The 18,540-nt window shown below is 45.3% G+C and overlaps 1 protein-coding gene across 1 annotated transcript in view; it reads right to left on the reverse strand.

Moving 5' to 3' along the window:
- Nucleotides 1-18,540, reverse strand: part of LOC138826686 (synaptic vesicle membrane protein VAT-1 homolog-like) — a 97,680-nt gene that overhangs the window by 38,111 nt on the left and 41,029 nt on the right. Inside the window, exons 4-7 of the mRNA XM_070021916.1 lie at nucleotides 13,595-13,737; nucleotides 7,157-7,260; nucleotides 5,051-5,106; nucleotides 2,023-2,217 (exon numbers count right to left, since the gene is read on the reverse strand). Of these exons, the coding sequence (XP_069878017.1) occupies nucleotides 2,023-2,217; nucleotides 5,051-5,106; nucleotides 7,157-7,260; nucleotides 13,595-13,737 (498 nt within the window). The remainder of the gene's footprint in view (nucleotides 1-2,022; nucleotides 2,218-5,050; nucleotides 5,107-7,156; nucleotides 7,261-13,594; nucleotides 13,738-18,540) is intronic.

Here is an 18,540-nt window from a genome sequence, read left to right on the forward strand (position 1 = left end):
CAAATTTCAGTCCTCACTTAAATGCTACTAAATTTGTTGGGGTGCCTCAGGACATGGCATTTAAGCATAAGTTCCTTCTCTTCCTCACAAATGAGTTAATCTTAAAGAGATGATTCCCAGCTTCCTCTCCCCATTGGCCAATGAGAACTCCATATAGCCCAGCTCCACCCCATTCTAGCCTACTGAGATGCCACTGCGAATAACATATGGATGTCTGACTCATTAAATTAAAAAGATTTTCATCTTGGCAATTACAGCGGAAAGCATATATTATTGCCTAATTTAATTGAACAAGAAATAGAATCACAGAAAAAAAGCAATAGAATAATAGGGAGCACTGTCAATAGGAAAAAAAAGGACTGGCAGGAAACAAGGAGAAATGTTAACTCCATTAGCTTTCTCTGGGACGTGGTCATGCGTTTATTTCCCCTTAAGTTCTTCATTAGTTTAGGAATTTCCTGTAATGAGCACGTATTTATTTTCTATTTTATTCATTTTGGAGTTGGTAGCAGGCTTCAAACTCAGAGCCTTGTTCTATTGGCTTTTCTTTTGTAAGCTCACCACTGGCACTCTACCTAAGCTGAGCCACACCTCAAGTCTGGTTAGTTGGAGATAAGAGTCTTATACAGTTGTCTGCTTGGGCTAACTTTGAGCCATGGTCCTCAGATCTCACCCTCCTTTCTAGCTAGGACTATAAGTGTGAGCCACTGGTACCTGGCTGAACATACATTTATTTATTAGTTATTTATTTCTGCTGGTCCTGGGGCTTGAACTCAGGATCTGGGCTCTATCCCTGAGCTTTTGTGCTCAAGGCTAGCCTTCTACCACTTTGAGCCACAACTTCACTTCTGGCTTTTTTTGATGATTAGTTGGAAATAGAGTCTTCCTGTCCTGGCTTTGAACTCGAATCCTCAGATCTCAGCCTCCTTGAGTATGAACCACCAATGCTGGCTGTATATATTTATTTTATCACAATCTGTATGTGTGTGTGTCTTTTTTTCTTTTAATGCTGCAATATTAGACAGACAAAGAGAGGTATACTTTGAGCCCACAAATCCAGGGCTGACTGTATTTGATTATGAAAAACAGTAGACTTCTATGGGGGCATTTATATTTAGGTAAAAAGACGTTTGGGGGTATTCAGAGAAGCCATTCAGTTTGGGCCAGCTTAGTCCATCAGGCATACAGCAAAAGCTCCCTCTGGAAGCACACCCTAGTCTGTCTCACAGAAGCTAGTATTCGCTGCAGTTTTTAAAGATACTTGTGATGCCCTGAAGTCCAGAAAACACATGTGCCAAAAAGCACCTCACCCATGAAGAGGCAAAAACAGATGAGCCCAAACACATCGCATGTGTTGAAATATTGAAAGTATTTCCTGGGAACTTCCTGACCTAGGAAGACTTCTTAGCGAGATGTCTGTCCCTCAGAGCTGCAGATGCATCCTCCATCCAGGCTGACAAGAGGCCACCCCAGCCTCCGCCCTCCCTTTGTCCAAACGGTTTTCTCAACCCTGCCCCCAATCCCACGTCCCTAACAACTCATGATCTAGCACCTTTAAAGGTGATTCTGGGGTTCTCAGTTTTCTCCCAATCCTAGGACTTCCGGCAGATCCATGAACAGAGACTCAATCCAACACCAGACCCAACACTTCAGCAAGAATTACCATGCTCAACAAGATGGTGGACAACACCTGCCAAGGGCTCAGCATGCCCATCATGTCCACCTCTCAGCTCTCGTCCACCCTGACATCCTCAGTCTCTCATAGGCCCCTGAGGTGACTACAGGTATCATGCGTGTACAGGGCTCATAGCACCAACACTGGCAATGTACATGGTTTGAGAATAGCCCTGAACTCCATGAAGATGATTGTTCCATCCACAGCTCCACAGAGTCTGAGGCGACGATTTTTAGGACACTCATTGCAAACCCACAAACCAAGAGAAAAACCATTTAGTAAAGCTCGCACGTGACTCCCCGGATGGGAGAGAGGAGGTATTTGCGGAGGGATAGCCTCGCTCTTACCTCCTCCAGGGCCCATAACGAGTCCATCATGGGCTTGATCTTCTTCTGGTTGTAGAGTCCCAGGAGTTTGTCCACCACTCCTCGAATGAGGCCGGCTCGGCCCTGTTTGAAGAGCAGGTTTAAAAGGGAGAAGCCCGCGATGACTTTATTCTCTTCATACAGCTTAATGGGGTTCACCTTCTCCACCTGCCACCACTGGAAGAGAGAGTTGCCTTGTTACAAAGACTCCGCCCAGGGCAAAGACGGGGGTGGTGGCAGCTAGGTTGGATCAGCTCTACATAAGCCAACTATTTGGTCTCCAGCATCTCATCACAAAGCACAGGGAGGAATGAATAAGGAAGTGATTTGCACTAAATCCACAGCTCCTCAGTGAATGTTTGTAGAATTCCTATTACCATCGCTGTTCAGCTGTAGCTGAGAGAATTCTAGAGCCAGGAGCCAGTGGCTCATGCTTGTAAAAGCCTAGCCATCAGGAGGCTAAGATCGGAGTGTTGCCGTTCAAAGCCAGCCTAGGCAGGAAAGTCCATCAGACTTTTATTGTCAATAAACCCAGCAAAAAGTGGAGGTGTGGTTCAAGTGGTAGAGTGTCAGCCTTGAGTGAAAAAGCTCAGGGACAGCACCTAGGCACTGACACAAGTGTACACAAGCACATGTATTCATGCACACACACACAGAAGCTATCGTGCTGAAAGGCACTTAATGATATGAGTGAGTTAACATATGTAAGGTGCACATGGTGTCTGATGAGTACTGGGCACGCTATAAACACTTGTATTATCTTAATTTGGAAGGAACACATGTGACTTAGTGCCTAAGTGCTCTAATTTGGAGTGAGACTGCTCCGTGGGTATTAGCTTCACCTGAGACCATCATCACTGTGATGGACTGACATGTCTGATAATGAAATGCCAGCTCGGTGACAGTTCTAAGATGGAGGATAATTTAAGACAGCTGAGTGAGAAATCTCTCTCTGGTTCCAAACATGCCTTTGTCAAATGGACATAAAAGTCTTGTTCTTCTGGAACTTTTCACAGCAAAGTCATCACTCCTCTTCTCTGCCTTCTCTTCTGATTCACTTGTAGCCAATTAAGGAGTGATCTCTGAGCTGGAATGACCTCCAGCGACAAGGTGTAATGGTACCCTTGCTTGAGCCGAAGCATCTGTCTCTTCACCCTGGCTATCCTTTATAAATACCTTCATAGAGCCCCGGCCCACTGCCTCGATTTTGTGAGCATGGCATGTTGAGCTGGTGCGTGAAGGGAAAACCTCCTTACAGCGGTCTGTCATTCGGAACCAGCGCGGCTCCCCACAGCTGCCTGTCAGCATCGCATGCCACTGCAGCCCCGTCACCCACACGGCTGAGCGGCAGAGAGCCTGTCTCCAGCCCAGGCTGCCAACAGCGGCCTGTAAGAGCTTCCACTCTTGCTCTTGCACAGCCTGTCAGCCCAATGACCCTTCCATCAGGTTTCCAAGCCCACATAAAAATTCCAGAGTCGGGGACTTGGGGTTGACGATTCCGGCGGTGAGTGTTGTCACTTAGAAGGAGCCTAAGAAAACCCCACAGAACCACCCAGAGAATGGCCAGCTCTCCTTGCCTGCCCTATCAAAAAGGTTCCACCCATCCTGCTATTTTTACCATCCTGTTTCTACCCTTGTCTGAGATTCGATGTAATATGGATTTCTAACGTTGGGGTTCTCTCCCTCATTAGACTATTAGAGCTACAAGAGCTCCAAATGGACCAGCTACAGTCGCCATGATACCATGATGCAAGGCACAGAGCCACACATAGTAGGTGCTCATAGAGGGTCTGTATGATAAACACTGATGGGAGTGACAGATCTATCAACATAGCATGGGCTGCACAGGAGACTAAAGAAGCAGCATCTCCTGTGTGGAAGGTGGGGGGGGGGGGCAGAGACAGAGGAGAGCCCAAGCGAGATTTTGGGGGGGGGGGCCCGGTCATGGGGCTTGAACTCTGGGCCTGGGCGCTGTCCCACAGCTCTTTACTTCAAGGTTAGTGCTCTACCACCTGGGCCACAGTGTCACTTCCAGCTTTTTTTTTTCTGCTTATGTGATGCTGAGGAATCGAACCCAGGGCCTCATGCATGCAAGGCAAGAGCTCTACCACTGAGCCACCTTCCAGCCCCCCAAGCTAGTTTAATTCTAGCATGGATAGCTCTAGATGGGAAGCTGTGTACATGCATAGTGGGAGGAATGCCCAGAGGTAAGTCTTCTCAATGGCAGGCAAAGTAATCACATACCCCGTTTGTTAAAGCTGAGGGATCTCCACCTCTATTTCTAACTCATAAGGATGGGGACACAGAGAAATATCAGGTGCCTTCAGAGATCTGTTCTAGAAAATAGCCAAAGGGAAAGGCTGGCCACTTTTTGATGCTAATTCTGTGTGTGTGTGTGTGTGTGTGTGTGTGTGTGTGTGTGTGTGTGTGTGTGTGTGTGTGTGTGTGTGTGTGTGTGTGTGTGTGTGTGTGTGTGTGTGTGTGTGTGTGTGTGTGTGTGTGTGTGTGTATTTGTGCCAATACTAGTGTGGGAACTCAGGGCCTAAGTGCTGTCCCTTAGCTTGTTTTGCTTAAGGATGATACTCTACCACATGAAACACAGCTCTACTTCCAGCTTTTTGGTGTTTATTTGGAGATAAGAGTCTCATGGACTTTCCTGCCTGGCCTGGCTTTGAACCAGGATCCCCAGATCTCAGCTTTCTGAGTGGCCAGAATTACAGGCATGAGAAACCGGCACCCAGCTGATGATAACTCATTTTTTGACTGTTGAGAGAAATGCCTACATGCAAACAAGGCCTGCTGAAATAATGATACACGTTTTTCTTTTTTCATCTTCCTGGACAGCCCCACATCTGTGCTTCTTTTAGGCAGCAATGTCCAAATGCTGTTCCTGCCATGCATATGGAGCTGGGCAGGGATGCAGGCTGTACTGACAATGGATGATGCAAATGACAGACAACTGACCCATCTTTAGATGGAACTGACAACATGCAGATCCCATGGTACTTACTGATTTTGCAAAGCTGAAGAAACTCTTGGTCTCTCCAGTTACCATGTTGGATGAGCCTGCCAAGGAAAGATTCCCAGATCAAGCAATTGCTAATGAAAACTCAGTATCTTCTCATTATCACGCATGGGATGATGACAGTTGTTTGGTGCAGAATTGGTAGAAGCTTAAAAACAAGTTTAATTCAGCCTTGGGAAAAGGAGGGACTTAGAAATAGGGGATCAGAAGTTGATTATAATGCTAAGGTGTCCCTGAGCCAAAGGGGAAGTGACATTTCTCATGGTGACACTACAATTATTTTAGAAAACCAGGTGTGACAAAAAGTGATTTAGGTCAACATTTTAATATAATGACTATTTGCTGAAATGTCTCCTTGGGTCTGTTCTCTGTGCCTTGAGTATTGAAGTTGCATAGGAAGCTACTTTGAGGATCTGAATTAGATTGCTGGGTAAGCAAGAGTTTCATTCGTGGAAGCGGGCAGGGAAACTGAGGAGGGCAATATCGATGAACGGAAAGATGAGGCTCAGAATAAGGTAGATGAGGCAAAAAAATACATTCAGAAGCCAAAGAAATGGCGTGACCACTGAGTCAGGTCCAAAGATCCTGGGCGGAAAGAAAAAAAAAAACCACTCGAGACAAAGGGTATGAGAAACTGGGTTTCATCAGCTGGAATAAACAATGTGCAGATGGAGATAGAGCTGGAGTTGGGAAAGAGTCTCTAAGATGCACAGAGAGAAAAGATGCCTTTGTGAGTTTTCTATGGTAGGTGTGGGGATGAAGAAAGCTTTAGCAACACGGGGAAAAACAATGCTGATGATTCACCAGTGACTTTCTAATGACTGTCACAATTTGCCCCCGAAAGAGTCGGGAGTAAATTCTTCTCAGAGAATAGTTATTTCATGAACAACAAAAACCACAAAAGAAAACACGTGTTTTATATATGACTGTGTGGACTGCGTAAGTTGTCACCAATTAGTTAATCACTGTTCTGATTTGGCAAATGACAATCATTAGCATGCCAGCATTGGCTTCTATTCCTGAGTCACCAAGTAATCAATGCAGTGAATTAGATAATGGTGACATAAGCAAGTTGAAAGTGCACCCAAATGACGTCGTGGGGGGAAAAAATAGAAATCCCGGTAATTGGTCAGTAAGGACGAATCGATGGTCCATCCACATTTTGTTAGTCATATCCGACATCCGAACAATGTCCACTGACTTCTTAGGTTCTCTTTTCAATAATTAATGTGTCCAGTCTCCAGGAAAAGCACACGGTCAGGACAGAAGCAATCAGAACACTCCCAGCAATGAAATGGTTCCCAAGTGTGGTAAGCTCAACTTTTTTTGTTACAGTGATTTGATCATGACAAAAAAATCATATTTATAGACATCAAATATGTCTTTTATAAGCTCTACAGCTAATAGCAGAAGGATTTTCTTTCTCAGTTACTCAGAGTTAAGGCTCAATTTCCATTGTGCCTGTGGGGCAGTAAGGTGCCAAGAATTTCAAATAGCAGATCGCTCCAGTATCATTTCACTGTAGAATATGACCGTGGCTTATCTGTGTCTTTTCTGACATTGTACAGGCTGATATGCAAATGAGCTGCCTGCCTAGGATGGTGGACAAGGAAGAGAAGAGGAAAAGGAAGGTTTCCAGTCTTGGGTTTGCTTGGAAAATTACTCCTACTTGTCTTCATAACTCTTTTGCACACTCAAGTGAATAGAAGCATGTGAGACAGACAGGTGAGCAGAGACAGGAATAGACATGTGTGCAGAAATAGAAATAGACTGCTAATCCAGGGCTCACCTATTCCTTGGGATATTCAGGAGTAGATTAGAGAAAAGGGGTGGGTGGTGTCTGTGTTCTGCAACTTCACCACCTCTTGTATCCCATTCACTGGCCCCCATCTAATGGCTTCCTTCAAAGCCATTAGTATTTTTCAAGTCCCTTAACGGTTCTACTCATTCTCATTGACCACACTGGTGTGGCCCTGCCTTCACGCAAACACAGACTAAAATGATTGGTTTCTAGTCCTACACCCCCAACCATTTCTGGTTTTGGAGCCAAGTGCCTCCTGTGACTCACCCTGCCCCTCTGTGCACACTCACCGTATAAAATGTAGGTCCCCAGGGGTTTCAGAAGACTGAGACCCTTGCCAGTGTTGTCCCCACACAGGCAGTCCAACACGACGTCCACGCCCTCAGCAGAGATCCTGAATGGAGGGAAGACAAAGCAAAATGCTGTCGGACGTCAGAAACCAAGGAGTACAGCCCTTTCCTTCCCTGTGTCCCATCACTTGACTTGCAGAATAGGAATGGTAGAGCTCCTGGAGAGGCCTTGGAGGGAGGTTTATCTCTGGAGTCCAGCTACACACACCCCTTGCCTTGCCTTACTATGTGGGTCCATCCCGAGAAGCCCATGGCAAACGGAAAATAGTTCTCGGACCCCACCTCGCCACAGGTCAGCAGCACGGTGCACTGCAGCCATTAGCTCCTGATTTCTTAAGTGGAAAGCTGTGATTGGCCGAGGCTGCACAGCAGCATGGGAGAAAAATCACACTGTGTATTACTAGCCCACCGGGTGGGATTGGGGTGAGAGACCCAAGTTCAAAAATAGAAGCACAGTTTCCACTGAGTGCCTACTACTCCCAGGCCAACATAAAGTCAAAATATATTCCTGAGCCAGGAACTGGTTATATAAGGATGTCACAAGGCCAGGGACAGCCAAGCCTTTGTCTGACAGCAAGTACTGAGGAGGAGCTTGGGGAGAATGAACTCAGGCATTGAACTCAGAGGGCCTGAGTTTCTATATCTCTGCCTCACTCAACTTCTCTGAGCTCTAACTCCTTCCTTGTCAAAGTGGTTCCTTGGTTTGTGGTAAGAATGAAATGAGGCAACAAACAAAAATTGGTCCCAGGCTTGGCACAGCAGTCATTCAGCACATTAGTTAACAGCTAAAGGCAGAGCTAAGAGATGGTTCAGGCTCTGTCCAAAGTGCTGAAAATGACTCATTGGTGGTGAAGGAGAAGAGAACTCAGCATTTCCTGCTTTTTACTGGCTGCTAGCCCAGTGGGGCAGGCCCAGAGAGATCTAACGTTCAGACTTCTCTTTGTACAACCTCTTGGGACAAACTAAACTGAATGTTACGGTGAAGGAGTAAAGAGAGAGGCACTTCCTTCAGTGATGGAAGAGTGTCATAGAGAGAATCCACTTTTGTACTCCACTGGAGAGACTGAACAATCATCATCCTATTCATTTATCTACCCATTGATGGTCTCCCTCAATCCACTTGACAGACATTTGCTGCTTCTAGACGATATCGTGGAGGGACTGAAGAATGGGAGATGGGAAGGAAGGAACTCAGCCCATGGAGATTCCCTGTTAAACAGGCTGGCCTTGTTGTGCTCAGACAGGAGTAGCATTTCCCAGTTCTGTCCAGGTGTGAGATAATCTTGTCTTAGCAAAAATCTTCATTTTTGTAGCCTCATCTTTACCCCAGTGAAATTCAGGCACCACAGTGTATATCAAGATCTGGGAGCAAGATCCCATCTCAAAAATGGGCAGTAAAGAACACGGCTAGATGGTGGCCCAGCTGAAGTGGTAGAGCAGCAGGCTAACAAGTACAAAGACCTGAGTTTACACCTCAACAGCACCCGGTTCCAGTCCATCAGCCACTACACCCATGGTGAAAAATCCTGAGAATCACCAGCCGAGCCAGCTGACCGAGTAGAGGTACCAGCCACCCTCCTGGCTCACCTCCCATTTCTAGGAGTGTCTGACAATGACGTCAATGCAGAACGTAGAGAGGGTAAGGCCCAAGCACCGTGGTTTGGATGTCTGCTTTCCCTGCTGCCACGAATCTCCGCTGATTTAGAAAGCAAACATGAATAGCCCCAGCTCCGGGCATAATTCAGCTGTGAGATATTTTGGAATTGCTGACCCAAGATCTTTGTGTGGCTTCTTCCTTTGTGCCCAGCTACTTCTGGCCGCTGTGGGATAAATCCTACCCTTGCTTCCCACCTGAACAGATCAAGGAAGAATGTGCTAGAGTAGAGATCCCCCAACAGTCCGTACTGAGAGACCTTCTTCCACCTTACCAGGAAGTGAATTCCTCTTAGTAAAGTCCACTTAGACCCTTCGCTCCCCTTCTCTTTCCGAGTGTCCCTATTTACCTAAGAATTTGCCTGTCTCCTATATCTGCTCGTCTCTGGCACATAGTAGGATTCTCATGACAATGACACACAGTAGGTTTCTTACTGAATGCTTACTACTGATGGCTCCTGTGGGTACTCAGCCACATCACTCCAGGAAATCTTTTCTAGATCTCTGTCTCCCTAGTCTCTCTAGGTGACTTGAGTCTCGTTCATTTCCCCTGGTAGTTTAGTAAGCACCCACTATCTTCTAGGCACTTGGGGTACAGAAGAGAAGGAGGTAGAGGTGGTGCCTGGTTTTTGGAGCTCACACCATCAGCCTCACCTTTGACCTAAGTCTGAGATTTGGGCATTTGAGTGAGTAGAATCCTCCCACAAAGAGCAGGGTGTTTCCCTGCAGGGGGTTGGTGGTAACCAGCCTGGCTGTGTCTAATCTGCTTCTCCATCTTCCAGAACTGGTACACCACGGGCAAGTGCTTCTTGTGCCCCAGATCCACGCCCCATCTCCCCCTTTCCTTGCTCTATTGCTGTGTTTATGGCATGTAAAGGACATCATCATCACTTCCGACACCCCACCGCTGATCCCAATATGAAGAAGTCTTGCTTGCCGTGTCATGGGTCACTGTGTCTCATGCTCTTTCAAACTCCCAGTGGCTTGGCCTTTTTTTGCCCTGATTTGCTGGTTCCCCTGACTGAGGAGTTCCTCTCCCACTCAGCCTGCACACTGTGGTTAGATCTATCTTGTTTTGTCATAGACTCTTCTTTCTTTCCGCTTCAGATCGGCATTGCTGACTCCATTACTGACATCATCCAATTTGAACTCCAGGTCAGGACTTCGAGGAGCCTTGTCAGGGGCTCTGTTTCTAGCTAAACGCATCTGGTCCAGCGTAATTGGACAGATTGGTGGGGTCCAGGGATATCTATCGACACAGGCACAGGAGATGTCATGAGCAGCTCAGGGTCATGGGCGTCTTCATTACCTCCCATGCCCGTCGTCCTGGAGCAGCTCTGCCAGTTCCAGGATTGGGACATACCAGGCTGCAGTGTGTACTGTCAGGTCTTGGGGGTTGGGTGGGCGCTACTTCATAAACAAATGAGCGAGGACTAACACTGCTGCTAAGCTTTCTACAATCATAGAATGGCCTCTAGAAGGCCAGATATAGACCAGCCCTCTCCTCATCAGGACACCCTCAGGACCAGGCTACACCTCGGCTCCCTTCTCTGAAAAAAAGGACGTCTTCTTTGTAAAATGAAGACAGGACCAGTGACTCAGGCCTGCAAACCTAACCTCCTCATCTCAGGAAGCTGAGATCTTAGAACCATGGTTCAAAGCCAACCCAAGCAGGAAAGCCCATAAAAAAAAATTTTAATCTCCAATTAACCAGCAAAAAGCCACAAGCAGAGCTGTGGTTCAAGTGCTAGAACGCTAGTCTTGAATAGAAAAGTTAAGGGACAGTATCCAGACCCTGAGTTCAAGCCCCAATATTTTTAAGGCCCAAAATTGGGCTCCCCTGTATCATCGGGGCTTCTGTTTGATGTTGCTTGCCTGGAACCCCAGGTGCCCAGTACCCCCCTCTTGAGGGTGAACCCCACTATCTTGCTCATTGAGCTGTCTCTACAACTTTGGATTTCCGAACACGGGTATCTGTGTTTCAGGCTTATTGATGCGTCTGTGTGGTAAATAAAGAAATATCAATGATACTTGAATAAATGAATGAATGAATGACCAAGATCTCACATCATGCTGTGCACCACTTACCACCAGCTGAAATTTCAAATACATGCTTTGCAAACACAGCTGTAGATGCAATAAGCTACACAAATGTTAAGTGTGCAATCCAGTGAGTTGTGACATTGGTTTGCCCCTGTGAAAACATCACCATCATCCAGGTATGGGAGGTATCCTTGCAGCTCAGTAAGTAACCAAAATAGGGATTGGCAGGGAATTCATAAACTCATCTTGGTGGTAAAATCGGGTCCTAAGTCTCAGTTTCAGCCTCTGTGAAATGAGGATTTTTTTTCTTTTCACTCAGAACTGTGAGTTGCACATATCACAGTCTCAGCAAGTTTTTGACAAAGAAGGAGGAGGCCAACATCTTACCTGCCTTGCCAATCTCAGCTCCCCTTGCCCAGCTTTAACACCTTCCTTATCTCTCTAGTGCCCCCTAGGGGTTTGTTTGCTGTGACCTTCTCTCTGATCTCTTATTTCTCAAGTCCTATTTGTAGTCAGGTGTGCAGGACTTGATGTTGCTAACTCTCTTGTTACCTCATTATCTGCTTTCTCTCAAAGAGATGGACAGTGTCTGGATGTAAAGGTTAAGTCTGCATTGTTGTAAATATTATTTCTCTGTTCCTCTTGGCTCCAAGCCAAGTGTGCATTCAAAAGATGATTAAGGATCAATTGGTTTATAAGAGAGTTTTCATCTCAGTAAGGTTTATTTCATTATCTTCTTGTTTGCTGTATGTGGAGCTATGTCTGTAATCCAAAGGCAAACAGAAATTGCTCTGCATAACATGCTGATTGCATGTTAGCCCGTGGATATTTTGCTTTGGCTTTATGTCCGTATGCACGGAGAAATTGCACAAAGCTGTCATTGCAATGGGATGGAAACTGGCATTCTGCCTGTATCCCCCTTACTATGGTAAATTCTTTTAAAAGAAATTTCCACACTGTCTTTCTAATGATCATTTTTAGGGGCTGCATAATACTTTAGCATGTGCGGGCAGCGTGTTTGATCACAGTTTCTTCTGTCGGTGATGGCTGCTGGCTGCTGGAACTTCCACTTAGGGGCCAGGCTGCAATTCACTGTCGACATATGCTGAGCACTGATAGCACAGAAATATGACACAGACACAGAGCTTGGCTCTGCGACAGACAGCTTGGTACCTGCAGCTTTAAGCTTAAATCTGGGCTGTTTCCTAAGGGGAGGATTCTTGGGTAGATGCTAAAATCATCCTCACAGCATCCTGGTCATTTGTAGTCGACTCCTAGCCTCTCTACTGAAAACCTCAAGGAGCCATGGGAAGTCACATTTGAGGAAAGTACCAGGGGACATGGGTTCAGACGTCACTGCTGTCTGCTTTCCAGACAGCGGTAATCCAGGGGTGAGCAGGCAGGCCAAGGCTGGCCAGGGGCTGAGGGGAAAAGGAAGTGGAGGAGGCAGGAGGAAGATATCACTTTTACAGAAGAGCAGCCATCTCCTGATATCCTGACCCTCTTCCTCACATCTTCCTGCCTCCAGCTTGCCTGACCTCCTTTCAGAGTGCTGAATTGGCCCCCAGAGCCTTGGCACACGCCATTTCCTTAGTCCAAAGTACTCTTTGCATTGGGTAAACACAACCTTCAACATTAGGCTCAAAGCATCGTCTGGTTGGTGAGAGCATGCATTTCTCCACCAGAGCACACATCAAAAGAGCCAATCAATTCATGCTCTGCACTACATGGTTTTTTTTTAAATTGTAAGCTCCATGCACAGGAGCTGGAGTGAAGACCCCTCCTAGAGCACCCTGCTTCTAGCTCTGTTCTTCCTGTGGCAACCACAGCCTGTGCTTCACTCTTCAGAAGAGTACTCTGTGTAGAGTAAGCATGTGAGCATCTAAGTCAGAATGCCTGGTTCACACCTAGGCTCCTCCATGTGCTATCTGCACACAGCAAGATGAAGCTGTCCCCAAGACTGCTTCCAGTAAGGTGGCCAAGGGCCTGAGCACAAGCAATCACATTTGAGCACAATGTGTGTGTATTCATTCTGGGACTAACACATAAAATCCTCCCATTCCTGACCTTCCAGCCAACCACAAGCAAAAGACCCTAAGACCCCAGACAAGGGTGGAACCAGAATTCGTCAAGAGCTTGGTGGGTCCCTGAATTTCCTTACAGAAGATTATTCAACTTGAGCTGTTCACAAGTGGATGGGAAAGAAAGGTCTAGAGGTTAAGACTAGCAATAGCTAACAAAACTTCCACATATTCACTCTGTAAGTTACTTAATTACTTAATTGCTTGGTTCTGTGGGGATGACAACAGATGTTTATCATTATTACTACTGTTAGCCTTGATTAATTAATTTATTTGTTCACTCATATTTTATTTGCTGGTCCTGGGGCTTCAACTCAGGGAGCTATCCCTGAGCTTTTGTGCTCAAGGCTGGCACTCTAGTACTTGAGCCACAGCTCCACTTCTGGCTGTTTTGTGGTTCCTGGGAGATAAGAGTCTCACAGACTTTCAAACCCAGGCTGACTTCAAAACACAGATCCTCAGATCTCAGCCCCCTGAGTAGTGAGGATGACAGGCGTGAGCCAATGGCACGCTGGCTGTTAGCCATCTTTTAAACACATGCTATGATTGGTTGAGAAAAGAGAAAGGGTCAGCCTGGTGCTGACCGGAACGAACGCCTTACTTTTTCACTTCTTGTACGTAGTCTGCATTCCTGTCAAACAGGTGAGTCACGGAGTCTTTGATTGCTTCGTGCTTGAAAGTAGAAGCGGTCCCAAAGACAGTCACATTGGGGACAGTGGAGCACAGCTGAGCCACAGCTTGACCCTGCAGATGACATAAACAGGTGAGTCACACCCAAGAGCCAGTAAGTTAAATGAGGTGTCAGCTGACCCAAGTCAATGGTCTGAGACAGAATGCACATTCACAGACCCTCAATAAATCTTCATTATCTCACGCACTACCAGTCCTGTCGGAGGAAGGCTGCGTCTTCGGCTCTAGCACTATGAACATGTGTCAGGTTGGGTCAGTCTTGGTGGTGTATCGATTGTGCATTACAGAATGCTCAGCGCTCTTCCCAGCTTCTGCTACACACCAACAGCAGCTTCATTTTTCTGACTGTAACAGCCAAAAATGTGTACACACGTTGCAGCATCGCAACAAAACCTGTCTCAGGTAAAAGCCGCTGGTGCCGAGAAAACTCACCAGAAATCAAACAACCTCAGCAAGAGACTGAACTATTTTTATGTGTGCCCTCCTGGGACTTGGACTCAGGGCCTTGCACTTGCTAAGCAATGTTCCACCACTTGAGCCACACCCTCAGCCCTTCTGTTTTCATTTATGTGAGATAGGATCTTCCTGAATTTGCCCAGGCTGGCCTTGAACTGTTAATCCTCCTGCCTCAGCCTCCCAAGTTAGCTGGGATTACTGATGTGTACCACCAGGCCCTGTCCCAGAAAATAGCATGGTATTAAGACCAAAGAAAAAGGTAACAAATAAAGGTTATCAAGCCCACACCCCCCATGGGCAACTGGAGCTTACTTCTTCTGAGGACTTCTATGAGAAGGTGCAGCTACACCTCAGGGTTATTCCAACCAAGAGATGACTAAGCTTCAGTATTTATCCAACTATCCCCACCCTGGGGTTGGTGAAGGGCTACAGTAACCCTTGCACACATCTGGCTTATTCCACTAGGCCTAGGATATTCTGTGCAGAACCTCACAGCAAGCAGCCTTCAGCATACCCAGCAGCCCTCTGTATAAGTCAAGGACCTGGTACAAAAATGTGATACTAAACAGGGACTTGATAAATCTTCATTATCTTTCCTCTTAGGAGCTTATTATCTCCGGGGCTGAATGAAGGTGCTCTGGCATATAACAAAAAGATCAGTATGAGGTCTTAAATATGAAATGGTCTAGGGGGAAATTACAAGTGCTGTTTTCCATACCCTCTTCCAATATGGTGGAAATTCAGGATACTGGATGCAATACTGCGGCCACATGTGTTCTTAAATCTTCCAGTAAAAACCATGCTGTTTTTAATGAAGATGCATTCCAAAACCACCATCTCTTTCCGGCATTTCATTTGGGGAAATTATCCTACCAAAGCCATCTGCCATGTGCATTTCTGCCTCTCCTCTTATTTTCATGTCTTCAATATGGAGGATAATTCCGGTTGGCAGGTCAATTTATGGAAATGTTATCTTATTATGGATTGCAATTAGAGGCAGCCTGGAGGGACTCACAGGATGTCACAGGTGGAATGTCACTGTCCTGTGCATCTCCCTATTGATTTATAGATGACAGAGAGGACACCCAGAAAAGGCAAGAAGCCCGCCTGCAGGTTTTCAAAGGAGAACTCTGATTTGAGCCAGTGCCATTTTCTATTATTTTGTGCTGCCAACTTACTTGGACATTTCAGCTAAGTAGACTTTCATGTCGTAAATAGACATGTCACTGGCACAGTCCCTCGGGGGCCAACACACAGATGTGAACCTAAGACCGGACAGGCGATGGGTCTCTGTGCTAAGAATAGTTTTGATATTTGTTTAAGTTTTCTACCCCAGACTTTGTAGAACAAAGAGGAGTCTATCCTTCTTAGTGAATGTAAATCCCAGTAACTGATGTAGTAAATCCTTAAAACTCATTGGCCTTACATACATTAATGAATGTAGGGCTTGAGCTAACTTTGTTAGTACTGGGGCAGGAAATTAGAAATTAGTTCTAATATCCTGTGGTCTCCTTTCTGTTGTCTGTCCTCAGGCAAACAGGACAATTCTTCATTCTCCTCTATAAGTCTATATAAGTCTATAAGATGTGCTATAAGATGACAGTGTTGGAGGCGACTGCTATGCCCTTATTACTACGTCCCATGTCTTCACACATGGCTGCCATTTTGGCATGTAACTCTACCTGGCTGTCCCCAAAACAACACAGAAACTCAACAGATCCAAAACAAGGTTCACAATCATCTCCAAATGAGCTGTTCTCTGAATACATTTGCCAGAGTGCCACAGCTAGGTCGCTTTAACATAGAAACCTCTTCTCCCATGTGGGAACTATAAGACCAAACTAAGGTATAGGCAGGGTTAGTTTGTTCTACAGGGAGAGAGGGAAAAACCTGTCCAGGGCCTCTTTCCTTGGTTTGGAGGTATCTACCTTTCTCCTTTCATCTCTTCTCTATAACAGTTCCTTGTCCAAATTTTGTGCTCTTATGAGGATACCAGTGCTTTGGGTTTAGGGTTCATTTCTGTGTGATACACTTCACTAATATCTTTCCATTCCATCCATGTCGCTGCCGATAGTAGAATTTCATTCTTTTTTTTTTTTCTTCCTGGCCAGCCCTGGGGCTTGAACTCTGGGCCTGTACACTGTCCCTAAGCTTCTTTGGATCAACGCTAGGGTTCTACCAACTGAGTCTCAGCACCACTTCTGGCTGAGTAGTTTATATCACAGACTTTCCTGCCCAGGCTAGCTTCAAACTTCAATCCTTGGATCTCAGCTTCCTGTGCAGCTAGGATTATAAGCATGAGCCATCAGTGCCCAGTTATATTTCGTTCTTTTTATGGCTGGATATTTTTCTGCTTATGTGGTGCTGAGGAATCAAACCCAGGGCCTCATGCATGCAAGGCAAGCACTCTACCACTGAGCCACCTTCCCAGCCTATTTTTCCATTTTGTATATGTAACACTTTTTAAAATCGATTCATCCATTGATAGGCATCTAGGTTGAGTCTACAGCTCAGACGCTGTGAATACCATCCTGATGGGAGGATAGATGGGACTTCAATATATTGATTTCAATCCTTTTAATGGAGCTGCTGGATCATATGGCAATTCTATGTCTAGTTTTTGTGCCTTTTTTTTTTTGAGAAGCCGCTCTACTATTTTCCTAAGTGCTATACTAATTTACATTCCCATCAACAGTATAAGAGAACTTCCCTTGCTCCACTGAAGCATAGATTTCATTAGCAAATGCCACCTCTCACAGAGGCGGAACTTGACCATTTCCATTTTAAAGAGGGAAATACTCATGGGAAAGAGGGAGAGAGGGAGGGAGAGGGAGAGAGAGCGGCTCTAGGTATCTGGGTTGCTAACACACAGTCATGTACCACTTAATGGTAGGGATACATTCTGAGAAGCGCTTCGTTTGGTGACTTCATCACTGTATAGCATTATTGTGTGCACCTGCAAACCTGGGGGCAGAGACTAATCACCTAATTCAGCCTATCACGAGATTGAGAGGCCACTCCCTGGGTACCACAGCATACTGTTTTACAGTAGGGTTTATTCCCATGGATAACACAGTCACTTGTTATCCTGTTCTGTACTTTTCTATGGCTCACAAAGTTGGTTTATACAGGACTCACCACAGAAATATAAGCAATGGGTGATGATACCATGATGTTTCAATGGTTACAATGTCATTAGGTGGTTCAGATTTGTTTTTGGCTCTGTTATTTATCTCATGAAGCCAACTTATGTGCCTGTTGTTAACTGAAATAAGAAAATGTGCCTCTAAATTATTTCATATAGCATATGCTATATTTCTCATATGGCATATAAGTATCACATAAATATATATGTAGAGCATGTATTATATGATTGCATAAAACCAGAATCACATATAATTTCTGTATGTTGGTATCATGTGCACATACAATTAGTATTTATTATATATAAATTATAATTAATAACATAGTTATGAATTTGGTATATAATATATAATTATTATAAATCATTTTAGTTATAATTTATGTTACATATTACACAGTAATATGGCATTATGACTACTTATTATACTATGTAATTATTAATATACTAATATATAATTACCAGCTAATAATATATTCAATTAATATATGGTATTAATTAATTAATAATAGACAATTAGGACTATAGTGATGATATAACTCATGCCACAGAAGCACTGCTTGGGAAACACAAACTCAGAATACATCTATCTGCAGCCTTCCAGCACAGGCAGTAGGAGCCTGTTTTCTTAATAGTAAATAATGCTCGGTATTTAAAGAGCTTTCCTTGCAGTTATAGAAAATCTGTACCCTTTTCCCACTTCCAGATGTTTACTCTCATTTCTCCTTCTTGCCTAGTAAATACCATACACTTGATAACTACTTGGGGAAGATGGAATGAATGTTCAGTAAAAAGTATTTCGCAACGAACCTGCAGACCCAGGACATGAAATGAACAAGGCCATCCCTTCGCCCCAAGGCTGCAGCACAGGGGGAGAGAGATGTGCTGGTTTTCATTGCCTTCCCTTCCCTCGTGAGTGAGCTTCCGCACGAAGGCCCCATTCTCTTCTCAATGGCTGGGAGTACACTGGAAAAGGAGCTGTGCGTCTTTCATCCCACGATGAGTAAGGCACAATGCTAAATGGCACCACAAGTCCTCAACACACCTTTTCAGTCATATTTTAGCTGCCCATGTATACCCATTTATAATGGGGATGGTGAAAACAAAAAAGGGCTTTTAAAAGCCAGTGTCCCTGACTCTAAAGTCACACTCAGACCGTCCTCCTATCTGTCCCTCTGAGCACTCAGGCTGTTGAGCTGGGAACCAGCGTGGTAGGGAAATGCAGGTGTCCCCAGACTTGGTGTGAAAGGCTTCATGAT

The sequence above is a fragment of the Dipodomys merriami genome, unplaced genomic scaffold (assembly GCF_024711535.1).
Source record: "Dipodomys merriami isolate MVZ:Mamm:240054 unplaced genomic scaffold, mDipMer1.0.p SCAF_148, whole genome shotgun sequence".
Classification (NCBI taxonomy): domain Eukaryota; kingdom Metazoa; phylum Chordata; class Mammalia; order Rodentia; family Heteromyidae; genus Dipodomys; species Dipodomys merriami.